This window comes from Platichthys flesus, chromosome 8 (genome assembly GCF_949316205.1).
Source record: "Platichthys flesus chromosome 8, fPlaFle2.1, whole genome shotgun sequence".
Classification (NCBI taxonomy): Eukaryota; Metazoa; Chordata; class Actinopteri; order Pleuronectiformes; family Pleuronectidae; genus Platichthys; species Platichthys flesus.
Window position 1 is genome coordinate 2,025,359 of NC_084952.1, and position 15,067 is coordinate 2,040,425.

The 15,067-nt window shown below is 43.4% G+C and overlaps 1 protein-coding gene across 1 annotated transcript; it reads right to left on the reverse strand.

Annotated features, from left to right (window-relative positions):
• Window positions 1-7,264: 7,264 nt before the first annotated feature.
• slc26a2 (solute carrier family 26 member 2) lies at window positions 7,265-15,000 on the reverse strand. The gene is made up of 5 exons (XM_062394071.1): window positions 14,915-15,000; window positions 12,648-13,257; window positions 12,275-12,565; window positions 11,217-11,665; window positions 7,265-9,924 (listed from the first exon to the last, which is right to left on the reverse strand). The coding sequence occupies exons 2-5, from the start codon at window positions 13,245-13,247 to the stop codon at window positions 9,105-9,107; spliced, it is 2,160 nt and encodes a 719-aa protein (XP_062250055.1). The 5' UTR covers window positions 13,248-13,257; window positions 14,915-15,000; the 3' UTR covers window positions 7,265-9,104.
• Window positions 15,001-15,067: the final 67 nt, after the last annotated feature.

A 15,067-nucleotide genomic window follows, 5' to 3' on the forward strand; every position in this document is an offset into this window, starting at 1 on the left:
GAATAAAGTGGAATACGATTCTGCCTGTCAGTTTGTTTCCTGTTAGCGTGTGTGTGTGTGTGTGTGGGTGGGTGGGGGGTCCTCTCTGTCCCTGCTCTCCCACAACCACCAGCAGCAGCTTCATGTCCGACAATGTCATTTTTCATTTTGTCAAAAGGAGAAGTCCCATCGTGTGAAGCTGAGGTTTGTATTTTAAATCTCTGGCTCTTCTCTGGAGTCGCCCTCCTTCATCTCCTCCTCACAAACTCGGAGTCAGTGGAAACCACCTGACACCAGCTCTTCACCTTCAGCCTCCTGATGCAAGTGTGGAAAACAAGAAGTGTCTGAACCAGAGGGAACAGCTCGTCCAACCCAGTGAGGAGGACTGGGAACAATCATTCTGCTGGAAGTGATGTTACCATGCAACCAGATGGAGTTTTTTAATGTTATCCATTCAAACAAAAAGGGTACTACCCCCCCCCCCCCCACACACACACACACACACTGACCACACAACCACGTCAGACGCTGTCTACAAACCAATCAGAGTCAAGTATAGGAAGACGCACCCCAAAATTCTTTGGTCCCTAAATTAAAATATGAAACCAGATCAAACCAGATCTAATGAAACAAGGAGCAAACACATGAAGCTTCAGACTCTGAGGAGAGAAGACGAGCGATGACTCAAAGACATGAGGGTAAAAACAGAATCACTGATTAAAAAAGTGATCCAGCAAATAACTGTGATTCTGAGTCGTAGGTGAATCGTCACTGAACAAGTAAAAATACATTTCTTTAAGTATGAAGCTCAAATTAAACTGTGGCAGCGAGTCAGCACAGAGTTAATTGGAGATAAAACTCCTCGTTAAGGCCGTGACGCAGGAAGAACAAACTCCATTTTACTTCTGCGCTCGCAACAGGTTCTTTTTTCCAAGTGGATGTTTCTTTCTCTGAACCTGCTTTTCTCTGATTAGACTGGTACTTTGATCCTGGAGCAGAAAATAGACCCAAGGTGGAGGAATGAGTCACCTGTTGATCGGCTGCAGAGCCTGGATGACTCAACCTGCAGCTCAGTCGCAGCCAGAGAAGAAATCTGCTTCATGAAAAAATCACAAACCTTTAAATCTCCGTTTGTTTCTCTTTGATGGAACAAAACTCTGGATCCTCATTAATCAGTTCAACGTGTTTTTAACCAAATGATTCTGAGCCAAAGGATTTTCTCTTCAGCTTCCAGGAGACTGATTTATTTTAGATGTAAGATTTTTCAGTCGGGGGGGGGGGGGGGGGCTGAGTGAGCAGCTAAGTGTGCGTATCTTAAAGTGCACGAGGGGTTTCTTCATCCATATGTCACGTTGTGTGTCTGTGTGTGTCTGTGTGTGTCTGTGAGTATGATGTACAATCTTGTGCGTTATGTTGAAAACTTAAACACAGCATCAGCAGCTTCAATAAATCACCACAATGTCTCCCCCCCTCCCCCCCAATCTGATTAAATCCTACACTTCTTAATTTTTTATATCTTAACTTTGACAAATCACCGTTGCTCATTATCAGGAGCTTCTTCCAGGTTTCGTCTCAGCAGGAATTCATGTTCACACTTTATTCTTCAAATTTCATCAAAACAAGTAATATTTGTATTTTTTGCCTAATTTACTTCTCAGCTGAATTTATGAAGAGCTCCAGGTCTTTAATAGAAGTAACAGAAGAAGAAGGAGAACGTGAAGAAGAATCAGGAGCTTCTCAGTCAGAGGTTTGTCTTGTTTGGAAACTGAACTGATCTTTAGTTTAATATTAAGTTAAGTCTCTGAAAGTTTTTCTTATTATCCTATCTAATCTGTCTTTTGATCCTCTGCTGGATTTGTCTTCTGTGACCTTTTCAATCTGCAGCCTCGGTGCAGAGGAGACGGGCCGATGGATTTACCTGTAAACTCACAAACCATGAGTCGTCACTTTTTATTCTTTTAAAGTTAATGTCTGACACATAAAGGTCAGAGAGCAGAGGGACGATATTGATTCCAACAGATTTGTATAACTCGTTAAGGCGTCCTCTTGTTTCCAGTGAGCAGACGAGTTTCAGTGAAGTTGGACAGTCACTGGGAGCCCAGGGAGTAACTGGTCTTCCCACTGGTGTTTCTGGTTAAATGGGTTTTTGTTGATGTTCCAGGTAATTGGAGAGTGCAGCTGTCATTGTTTTCATCCTGACAGTGTGTGTGTGTGTGTGTGTGTGTGTGTGTGTGTGTGTGTGTGTGTGTGTGTGTGTGTGGGCGTCTGTTTGTGAGAGAGTATAGTTTATTCTCAGATTTTATTTATGAGATGATATTGTTTTCTTTTATTCCTGCAGCACAATCGGTTTCTTTAGGTTTTCATATTGAACACATTCATATTTTTAACAGGTGTCAACATGTGTCGACATCACTGGTTCAGACTCCCAAAGGGAAACATATTGTAAAACCCTTAAGTCCTCCTGCAGGCGTCCGTCCTCCCTGTCAATCTGTCCTCACTGGATGAGCTTTCATTACGTTTACCAGGAAAAAGGAAAAAGAGATGAGCTCAGAAGTTTGGAATCAGTTTGCTCCACTCGTAAATAAAAACTATATTTCACTTTCTTGACGTCATGTAAATCACCTGCCGATGAAGAAGAGCAGAGAGGAATGTTCGGCTTACTCAGCTACTGGTCGAGTATGAAGAGACCTGCTGGTTCCATTGATCCCACCACATTGCTCATAGCGGATTTCAAAGTAAAAGTATTATTTTCAACAGCAGCGTTGTTAGAATCACAGAAGCAGCGATTTTAATGACATGAAATACAACCAGTTATGAAACCATTGATTTTCCTGTTGCTGGAAAATGTGAAATGAATCTCCTGGATCTCTTCTGGTCGTTGTTCTCGCTCCATGTCGTCCAACTGGGATGTTTCCTCCTGGTCAAAGGAACAAACACCAGAATGTGTGGTTTTATCTGTGGAATATGACGACTCATCTTTTCATATGAGGCCCTTTGAGAGATCATTAATACCTCGTCTCACACACATCAGTAAACTCTCTCACATGTTCTATCATAAACTAAACCATACAAATCAAATCAGCTGATTTTATTAACAAGCAATGAATCTAACTGTCTAATTTAAAAGTTTTGATCCTAATGAGACTAATTGATATCTCAGAGAACCTGACGCGTCTGCTGGAGAGGACGTGAGGGACGATAGAGAGAGAGGGACACCCGGTGGTGTTTGACTGTTCATCTCCAGAGGACGTCTTCATGTCCACATGAGACCTTCTCCATGGAAACCTGCAGGACTCCCAAAGAGTTGCTTTAATGAAGCAACACAACAAGTGCTGTGGTGGACTGAGAGTGTGTGTGTGTGTGTGTGTGTCTGTTGTGTGTGTGGGTGTGATCCCTCGCTGATCCAATGATCCGTTAATTTTCAGTCAGTGGATGGAGCCGGGTGTTTGGCATCGTGGTGGAGAGCTCAGAGGGGTCATCATGTGTGTGTGTGTGTTTCTGTGTTTATGTGTGTCTGTCTGTGTGTGTGTGTGTGTGTGTGTGTGTCGCTGCCCGCGGCCTCCTCCACGCCATCTGCTCGCTGCAGAACAGTGTGTCCCCCCCGGCTCCCTGTAGGCCACTGTGGTGAGTCCAGTCATGGCTCAGAATTAATACTGTGCACAACGGACACTCATTGGTTTATTGTGTTAATTGTATTTACTCGACAAATGTTGGTTCATTCGGTGATGTAATAAAAACATGGAGGCTGTGGAACATCGACCCCTCATGGGCTGGGAGCCTGGAGACTAATGTCAGTAACATCAATATTTATATAAAAGCCTTTGTATTGATATCATATGTTCTCGTTTTCTTTTCCACTGTACTGTAGCAGCGGTCCTCATGAATTTTAATTTAGGTTTTCACGAGTCCTTAACTTCAACCACTTTATTACACATATTTAATTTCACTTATTAAATATGTGTGCGACCCACTGAATGAAACGAGCAGATGTGTGTGTGTGCGTTTAGGTTTAGTGTGTTTGTGAGTCCTCGTTACAGAGTCAAGTCATTTAGGGGAAATTGGGACATTCTGCTGCTCGTTTTTCAAAGAGACTTGTTTTTAAAGGGTTAGAGAATTAGGTTAGAACAAAGGAGCTGAGCCAGTTTCCTTTAGAGAGGAGAGGGGAGGTGAACCAACCTTCTCCTGGATGATCTGTCCCCCTGGTCCAGGCCTCACATCACCGGGGGCGGCTGTGTCTCCTCCCAGTGTGGTCCACCCACTGTCCTCATGAAAGGGACACAATTGACTTCATGTATCTATAAATGTTTCACCGATGTCAAACAGACATTGATCGGCCTTGTTATTTATTAATGGAAGAATAAAAGAGACATTGCAGATACGTCAGCTGCATCAGAGGAGGACGAGGATCTGTGAAGGAACGTGGAGCTGATGCCACAGATCGGTGATAAAAACTGGATTTGACAGCAAACATAAAACGATGGAACCCTCAGTGAAATCCAGAAACGTCCCTTCACGGAACATTGAGGCTCTGACGACTTTGAACAATGTTCCCCTGGAAGACAAAAGGTTGATCTGTGAGATTCTCTTCTTCTCTGCAGCTTCCTTCCTCCCTCGCTCCCTCGCTCCCTCCCTCCCTCCCTCCGTCTGTCTGTGGCAAAGACAGACGAGGAGGCAGCGTGAACTCCTGGCATTTAAGATTACGATTAAGATTAAGATGCATTTATTAGTCTCAATCACATGCACAGACATGCACAGGCACACTCATGCAGGTAGGGAAATGTAACCTCTGCTTTTGACCCATCTGGTGCAGGACACACAGAGCAGTGAGCGACCATGTATGGCGCCCGGGGAGCAGATGTTGGGGGAGTAAGGTGCCTTGCTCAGGGGCACTAGACAGGGTAGGGAGAATCCTCTTGGAATTTTTGGACAGATCAATCCAGGTTCGTCTTTTGTTGTTTCTTCGTGGAGACGAACCAGAGACCTTCGCAGAACTGACTCCAGGTGTCTGAACAGATCCAATTGATTTGGTCCTTTATTTAGTTATTTGTCTTAAGTTATATGTTTATTATCCAACGAACGATAAAACATCCAAATTAATGAATATCTTGATTTCTCTCTTTGTCGTTGTCCGGTCCGAAATGAGACTTGTATCTTTTCAGAATTAAAGGTTCAGCGTGTAGGACTTAGTGACATCTAGTGGTGAAGTGTCATACTGCATCTGAATGAATATCTATAATTATGTTAAAATGAAGTTCATGGTCAAATAGATGGACAGAATTTATAACAAAAAGTAAAACCAAGCAACATATCAGAATTTAAAGCATTTTAAGTTTTAAAAGTCTCAACATGTCTGAAATCAAAAGATATTTGGATTTGGAAGAAATATCAGAAATATCATATAATTTATTTTTCATTCATGTTCAATACTGAAAGAGAATTCTACCTGTGTATTTTCACTTGTTTATAGAAAGAATTTAGGAGTCTTTATTTAAACAGGAATCAGACCTCCTCCCAGTTTCCCGAGTCAATGCTGCCCCCTGGTGGCGCAATGAAGTCAGTGAAATACACTGAGAAGAATTACACAGATTAAACAGTAAAGAGTGATTTGCAATTAAATCTGAAGCTCAAAGTGAGAATATTACTGGGAATTTATATTTATACAAATCACAGCTTCTTGTTTGTTTAGTGTCTCAGAGAAATTCAGGTAAAAGTCTATAAACCTTGTGTTAAAAATCATCTTCACTATTATTTGGTTTTATTTACGTCCTGTTAACGATTCAGATTCCACTGATTCTTTGCTCTGAGACACAGGATGAGAATCTGAGGAGTCTGGTCGACCCTGAAACTCAAAAGTGAGAGATCAGGTTTCAGTTTAAACAGTTTTCATTTTATACACTCCAGTTCCCTCGTCAGGTTTTATCTGTGAATTATTTTGTCTGAACAAAAGTGAGAACGTACAAAACAAACTGAACAATTCTGAGTGATGATGTTTGACCTTGTCCAGAAAACTCAAAACAACGTCATTTGTTAACCCTAACCCTGGAGGACGAATCTCTGTATATAACTCACATCAGTGTTTAATAAGAGGAGACACATGATAAAAATAAACAGGAAATATAACCCTAACCCTAATATATTAATTATCAACTTTATTTTGGACCTTTCGTAAATTAAATGCATCTTTGATTGAACAAGTCAAATGCAACACAGGAGATAATGAGGTTCTCAGGATCATGTTCATGTCTCAGACACTTTATTAATTCGCTCCACACTCCTGGTTGTATAATCTCAGTAACTTCCTGTTTGGACTAAACGATCGACTCTTCAAGGATTCTCTCTTTCACCTTCAGTTACCACGTGGACTTTTATCTGATTCTTTCACCCTCTTTGTAATTTGTCATCCAGGTTGTATTGAGCAGCATAGAGTTTCCACAGAGAAACTGTGTGGGTCCAAGTTAAATCTCTAAGTTTGTGATGATCAGTCGTTGTTATTAAAGATTTATATACGGCCAACACCTAAATATTGAAAATTATCATCTTATATCAAAGTAGGTTTATGTTTAATCCACCAATATATGAAGTAAGGAAAGTTACATGTACTATTCAGAAAGGAAGACTGAATATTGTGGGAATCTTACACATTAGAGAAGGCGTCTGTGCAGGTGTGATGGGGGGGGGGGGGGGGGGGGGTTCGAGGTCCACCAATCATCAGTCAGTTTTTAAAACATATCAATGCTCCTGCGTGAAAACTTAACGGCTCTAGATGTTTTTCATATATTAATTACAATTAACAGTTCTTCCTAATTAAATTAAATTAAGCTCATATCCCACTTCTCATTTGAGACTGTAAACACAAACATCCAAGTTGTCAGTTTGTTGAACAGTGTTATGTTAACACTCCGTCTGGGTTATAAGAGATTAATGAATTCATTAAACCATATGTCAGATTTATTGTGATTGGGAAACTAAGGTTGAACTTTACTCGTTTGAACTCCAGTTGACATGTTAATCTGAAGTGAACCCAAACTGCCATGACAGGTTATCGTGGGATGTGTTGTTGAGTTGTGGCCGTTTCCCCGAGCTGCACTTTCAGCCGCTCTGTGGACACAGTCATTTAACAGGGTGGAGCTCAGGAGAGGAAAATCTTAAGTAAATAAGCTGCAAGTCCCAACATTTCATTTTCAACATTCCTGCCTGAAGAGTTCTGCTGATGCACACGCAGGAATCGACCCGGTGATGGCGGTCTGATATCAAACCTCTTGTCCACTAATCCGACCAGCGAGAGCCCACTGAAATGTTTTATCTTTATTGGATGATCGAGAAGATTGACAGAGATTTCTCCTTTGATTCTAAACTAAAGTTCACTTTCACAGAAGATCGAGCCCCTGTTAAACGTAAACTGAACAGTAAAGAGAAAAGAAAACTTAACTTTAAAATGTCTTTTATATGTGTAAATATATATATAACAATATATTTCTAAAAACAGAATCATTGAAGTCAGAAGTCAGTAGCATGTTCAACAAATAGACCTGAATCTAAAGTGTACACACCAGTTCTGTTTCAGGATCAAAGCAGATCAAAGCTGGTGCAGCCGTGAAACCTCAGACACAGAGATTCTGTTGACGGTTACATATTTGGCAAAAATAAATAAGAACAATACAATATACTGCAAAGTTGTCTTAAGACTGTATAAGATAATATAACTGTGTCTAAGTGATATACAGATATGTTTGGTTTGAGAAAGAACTAAAGCTACAAACACTCATGTCTCCAACAAGGTCAGAGTCAAGGTCAAACTGGATTTAAGGGTTTCTAACAAACAGCATTTTACAGTTTTACATGATTAAAGTTCTCTCTTTATTTGGTTTCCACTGATTTTTAATGGAACTGAAGAGTGAAGATCAATGACACCTGTCCTTCACTCAGATGACCTGCTTCAGAAAACAGTCCCTCTGTGTCCAGAAGGATTTTCTGTTTTCAGGACATTTGGTCCTTTCTGCTGTTTGGACTTTAGCTGACACACACACAACACACACACACACACACACACACACACACACACACACACACACACACACACACACACACACACATGAAACCAGCCCTGAGCTTCTTCTGGTGTCACAAAATACAGAGTAATGGACCCAGAAGCTTAACTTTGGAGCCATGAGTTCTGAACAAATCAATGTTACAGCACATTCATGATCTTGACCGAGATATAATAACACAAACTAAAGCCATGCGTGTAACAACGTCAGTCATCTCACTCAGCAAACACACACATCACAGAGTAGTGTGTGTCCACGTGGCCCATTCAGCTCACACGGTCATTTACACCGAAACACACAAATGCACTTGACCTTTGTTCTTAATAAAAATAACTCGACAAAGGTTCAGAAAATGCGTCTTTGGTGACAGGTCTTCAGATTGTAGATGTCGGACCTGATTTGAAAACATTCAGAGTTCATACATGGACAGATTCTGCTCAGTAAAGGCACCGGAGGTTTAGTGCATAGACAAAGGGTGCAAAAGGTCTCAAGACAAACTTAGCTCTTATTATCTCATCAGCTAAGATAAGATACGTGTTCATTTATCTCTTAATGGCCTCGTAAACATGTCTCTCCCGTAGACAATATTGATTATCATTGGTACAATAGATAAATGCATTATGGGTAACTGTAACGGCACATGTTCAGTGAAACTACAGTAGAAAGATTGTACAGATTTAATCCACCAGCGATATCGTTAAAATGATTAGGTACTAAAAATAGATTTTTGAAATGTCCCCTTGAAGCATCGTTTCTCAGTGAAGAGTTTTTTTAACCGTCGTCTTGTTGGTGAAATAAATTTAAATTCTGGATCAGAGCCCGACTGATATGAACCTCGTCGACATATCGGCTCTCGCATTCATTTGCCAATATGAAAACTTATTTAACTTCTATTCTACCTAACCGCTGCTACCACAGTAGCATCACAAGGCACAAAGGCAACAATGCATGTTTGATTTGCATCATGTGAGATTGTCACTGCAAACACACATGTAAACTGCAACATACATGTAAACTGCAACATACATGTAAACTACAAATATACATGTAAACATGGACATTTGGACAGATGTTTCTTCAGCACCTGGTGTCACAGTCTCCGTTGGGAGCATGGAGACTCTGGAGGGAGCGGACGGCGTCGGCGATAGTGAAGAAGATCTTTTTCTTCTCCCCCCCATCATCTCCTCCTGTGTCGGGGTAGTACCCCCCCGATTCCAGAGTGTCCAGCACCGAGGTGCTACACTGGGCCAGAACCACCCGGACCCCGAGTTCTTCGTAATCTTTGCGAACCTCTTTCAGAGCGCTCACTCCGGCGGTGTCCAGGAACAAGATGGCGCTACAGTCGATCACTATGCTCCGCAGGTTCCGAGGCGACTCCACGTCGAGCATCAGGGTCACGGCCCCTTCAGCTTCCACCTCTTTTTCTGACGTCAGCTTTGCCACCTCCTCCTGTTTGCTCTTCTTCTTCTTCTGCTGCTGCTTGAGGAACTTTAGCCGTCGTGCCTTCTCCTTCACGGGATCGAGCCCCACGCGGTTGTAAAGAGATGTCTTGAACAGGCTCTGGTTGGCGTAATAGATGGGAGCCTGGTACCCGAAGACCGCCACTCCCGGATGGGTGCGGAGGCCGTGGTAAGACAACAGGTCCTCGTAGTGCTCCCTGGACGAGGCCCGGCCCAGCTCCAGGACCTGGACCTGCTGAGTCCGGGCGAGGACGCAGAACGCCGACACCAGAATCCCGACCAGGAGCCCCAGCTCTGTGTTGACCAGCGAGGACGTCAACATGGTGACCAGCCAGATGCAGGCGTCCACACGATTCCTGCGCCACATGTTAGGAATGTCCAGGAACTTCCGTAGAGCCCCGCGGAGGTTGACCACAATGATCACGGCGAGGACACACCTGAGCAGAGGAGGGACAGAGCCACGGTTAGGAGTCATGTCATAGTGTTTTAAGAATGTAGATTCTTTTAATCATAAAATAAAAAGATGGATGAAATGATGGCGCCCTCGGGTGAAGCCAAATCATGGTGGTCGCCCCCTGGTGGCTGGCTGCAGTATAGTTCACCTGCTCCATGTTAACAGAGGTCAGATGAGATAAGTTGCTCATCTTTATTAACAGACAAAACATGAACCTCAATTTCAGCTTTTTAGACGTTCATTTGATGCTTTAATCTTTTGTCAATTATTTATTCATCTCAGATTTCGAGGAGGCCGAGAGTCAAAGTTCAGATTAATGGAAAGAAACAGCTGAGGAGAGAAACACATTCAAAATGATATAAAGAAGATAATAAGAGATGAGGAACAAAGCTGTTCTGATGCTTCTCATTATTCATGAACACATTCCATATGATCAGAGAACCAGTGTGTGTCTGAGGGTGTGTTTGTTTTTTGGGCGTGTACGTGTGTAACACACGGCAAAGACACAAATTCTTCAGCTTCAATGTGAGAAATCATTTCTAACTTCCTACCTTGTATTGATTCAATCAGTTGTTTTATTTATTCTTAGTTTCCTACTTGCTTCTACACATTCTTTATATCCTTCTAATGTTTGAGTGTTGTTTCCAAACCGTTGTTGCCCGAAGATGTTTGAAACTTGGACAACCTGTCGAGCAGGAACCAGCCGCATGAGCGTGAGTCTGAAGCAGGTCACTATCGTGGTCGACCCTTGCAACACCCGTTTATGATAAAACAACAAAAGGATAAGAGCTGTAAACCAACTAAACCAGAACATAAACATTATTCATTTAAATGGTACTTTCAACTGGTTTTCATTGACCAGATTTCAGATAAGAATCTGTGAGACGCTGGTCTGTCTGTTAAAGAGTGAAATTACAGGTCTGAGTCAAACCACTGTGACAGCTCTGAGCCGGCTTTCAGGAGTTAGAACTGTTTTCAGGAAGGAGACTCGTCTGCAGGCCCAAGATATTCAAGGTATTTCCTCCACAAACGGCTAATCTGCTTTTCCTAAAGCTACATATTCCACTATGCACAGTACTCTGCACTTTACTGCCTTTTTTTCCACTTCTGGTTAGATGCTAATCTGCATTTCGTTGTATATGTACTTGTACTGTGCAATGACCATAAAGTTGAATCTATTCTAATCTAATAAAGGTTGTTTGTCTATAAATAGGGAGATAAATAATTGAGGAAAACCCTTCGACTGATGACTCATTCATATTTTGATGTACTTACTTCTGCAGGGAATAGAAGAGCGGTGCAATAACCAGAAGCACCAGCAACAGGACGAGGGCGCTGACGAGCCCCGACACCTGCGTCTGGCAGCCGGTCGACTCCTTCACCAGCGTCTTGGTCAGAGCGGCGCTGGTGGTGAAGCAGCGGAAAAACGACGGCAGGATGTTGCAGAAGCCGATGGCGAACATCTCCTGGTTGGCGTCCACCGTGTAGCCGTGCTTCTTGGCGAACATTTCCGACAGAGACACGGTGATGGCGAAGCCCACGATGGCGATGGAGAAGGCGTCGACAGCCACGTTGGGGATCAGAGACCACAAGGGCAACTGGGGGGGAAGGAAGCCAGTGGGGATTACCCCGGCCACGCTCGACCCGTACTCGGTGTTGAAGTGGCCGAAGTGAGACGCCAGGGTCGCGATTATCACCACGAAGAGCTCGAAGGGGATCGGAGCCTGGTGAGGAGACACACAGAAGAACGAGGGACTGAAATCACATGTTGGGCTTCTGGCTTGTCAGACATCCCAAAACAGGGCCTTCCGGTAGTGAGGTGTTTGCCAAAGCTTTTTAATATGTCCTTCAAATAATCTGTGACTTTTACAATATGCAAGACTTCAGTTTCTAGTGCCAGCATTTGAAGAACCATCATCTCACGGAGCTCAGCAGCAAAGTTTGGAAACTGGATCCTTAAATGCACTGAATCAGATCCGTTCTTGGTATTTCTTTCTTCAACTGTATATATATATATTTAGATATATATATATTTGAGTTTATATTTTAAATTTTTTATATTCTATTTTATACTATTTTATTCAAATTTTGTTTTTGTTTTTCAATCCTTGAGCACTGTTAGAAGAGAGGCTGTGACTCAAGCATTCCATTGCCAGCGACTGCTTAATGTTATCTATGTGCATTTGATAATAAAACTCTTGAATCTGGAATCTGGAAATCAGGAAGGAGAAAATGATATTGGAATATATCAACACTTCCACAACTGTAGTGGTTTTACAAAGTAGTTACACAAGAAAACTAGCACAATAACCGTATCTGCAGTCGCTCTGTACCTTCAACTTGGCTTTGAAGCGATCATTGAGCTCCTTGGTTGGAAGCAGTAGCAGCAAACACACCAGACTGGTCACCAGGTCACAGATGTTTGTGTTCCCCAGGCCGGTGAAGATGCTGAACCAGGTCTTGCACAGGGTGAACCAGCCCTGGGGCCGGGGGATCTTCAGCCCCAGCAGGTACTTGACCTGCGAGGTGAGGATGGTCAGAGAGGCTCCGGTAGCGAAGCCGCTGAGCAGAGAGTCCGAGAGGTAGACGGAGACGAAGCCCACCTGGAAAATACCCATGAGCACCTGGGAGGAAAGAGTTGAGTTAAAGGGCAGATTCCAAACTAAGAGGTTAGATTATATCTGTCTATCACGTGATCGCCCCCACCTGGTAAATCCCGGCAGTGAAGGTTAGCGTGGCTCCGACTGTGATCGCGTAGCAGCTCCTGTCACATTCCAGCCCGACGCTGCCATTCCCCTGGTCAGCCAGCAGGAGGACGCTGGCGTTACTGCTGGTGCCTTCTGGGAGGTATCCAGCCAGAGCCAGCTCCCTGTCCACCACCTGGCCCACCAGCAGGCACAGCACGCCGAAGATCCCCACCGAGATGTGTCTGGAGGTGCCCAACAGGGCGTAGATGATGGAGGCGAAGAAGGACGTGTACAGACCATAAATAGGGTCCTGGCTGGCCAATAAGGAGTAAGCTATGGACTGGGGAACCAACAGGATCCCGACGATGAGTCCCGACATGGCGTCGCCCAGAAGCCAGTCCCTGACCTTGTAGCGTGGCATCCATTTCAGGATGGGGAAGAAGTCCAGTGCTTTGGATTTGAGCTTCACCGAGGAGCACGAGCAGTGTTTCTTCACACGATGCCTCAGGACGGTTTGACAGCTTCTCTCCGCCTCCTTCTCCACCCTCTGCAGAACGAGAGGCTGCTGCTGGTCACTCTCTGCTCCATCTCCCTCCGTCGGGCAGCAGCCACTGTCCATGATCCGGCCCCTGCATGGGGGGGGGGGGGGGTTCAGTTAACTACACTTATCTCAAACATCTTATCGCAGCTCAGAACACAGGGACTGATCTGTTCTGATGCGTGAGGTGGAGAGCACTGGAGAAGCAGGGGGGGGGGGGGGGGGGGGGTGGAAGCGTGAGGACACTATCAGGTCAGCGGCTCCACTGACAGATTCATGACATTTTGCTGATGCACTCAAAATGTTTCTTCCTCTTCACGTTACATCACAATAAGAACAGTTCACTTCCCCTTGTTCACACAGCTCCTAGTGACACGTACACAGACCAACAACTGCTGCCAACTAATGATATTTACCAAAACTTTTTATATATTTGCTCCTTTATAAGAAGTCAAATCTATAAATTTAGGTTAAAACAAGACTCATGGGTGAAAAGTTTGTTGATTAGGTTTGTCCTTTTTTAAGAAGTTTACATTGAGTTGGGTTTTAATCTGTTCCACTGCCCTGGTGCCATTGTTAGTGCCTGTAAACACATCAGTGGTATTTAACAGTTTCTCAGAATGAAACCAATCAACAGGATTACTATTAAAGTTACTCTGCTCTGTTTCCCAGGAGTATGAATGTGTGGTGTCGTGAATGAGACTCAATTAATCTCCTGCCTCCAGGCTTGTGAACAGGCAAAGCAGAAAAACCACCAGGAACATTTCGAAATACACTTCCTACTCTTCAATGTTGTTAAATATTTATAAGATAAAGTTGAGGAGCACAGACTGTCACTAACAACCATCTGCACATCTGCTTTCCTGCCTGTTTGCACTTTATACCCATACACATCTGTAATAACTACTGCTACACATCTGTAATAACTACTGCTACACATCTGTAATAACTACACATACACATCTATAATAACTACACATACACATCTGTAATAACTACACATACACCTCTGTAATAACTACTGCTACACATCTGTAATAATTACTGCTACACATCTGTAATAACTACACATACACATCTGTAATAACTACACATACACCTCTGTAATAACTACACATACACCTCTGTAATAACTACTGCTACACATCTGTAATAACTACACATACACATCTGTAATAACTACACATACACCTCTGTAATAACTACTGCTACACATCTGCATGCTGGTGGAGATCATCTACACATGCACACGTGGAAAACTAAACTTACACACGTGCAGTAACTACACATACGCACGTGTAATAGCTATTCCCACACACTCCGTACAGTTAGAGTAGTAACTTCAGTTGCACCTTTGAATGTTTATAGTTTAAGTTGTGTATTGTTATATTATAATATTTGGTTTGAATATATAATATAACTGTTTCCCTGCAGTGTCCGTCACAGACTGGGGACTCGCTCCTGGCTGATGAAGACAGTTGATCTTGGAACTGTCTCCATGTGAGTCAGTTAATTGATTAATGAGTGAATTCCCAGTCCCTCTCCCAGTGACTCTCCCAGTCCATGTTACCGAGGGACTGAATGACCCCAGTCACACTCACACTCGGGCCGCACTTATGAATGGATCCTTTGTAAACAACGTGTCAACGTGGCCGGAGACTCAGAGTTTCAGGAAACGGAAGAAACTTCACGAGTCGCTTAAAGAAGTGACAGTTTCAGCCTGTCGATCAAAGAGCGGATTCACTGACCTGAGATCGGATCGGTCACTTTCCAGCGAGTTGACGAGTCGCTGCTGCTCCACTGGGATCCTGCTTCAAGCGCCTGTTGCTGCTGCTTGATGACGTGGGCCGGACAGCGTGCTGTGGGTCACGTGACCCCGCTGCAAAGATGGTATGTGTGAG

Coding starts and splice junctions, on each gene's coding strand:
- slc26a2 (XM_062394071.1), bottom strand. CDS start 13,247: ATGGACAGTGGCTGCTGCCCGACGGAGGGAGATGGAGCAGAGAGTGAC. Junction 11,666..12,274: donor GCTTCAAAGCCAAGTTGAAG/GTACAGAGCGAC, acceptor TCTCCTCACCAG/GCTCCGATCCCCTTCGAGCT. Junction 9,925..11,216: donor CTCTTCTATTCCCTGCAGAA/GTAAGTACATCA, acceptor TCCTCTGCTCAG/GTGTGTCCTCGCCGTGATCA.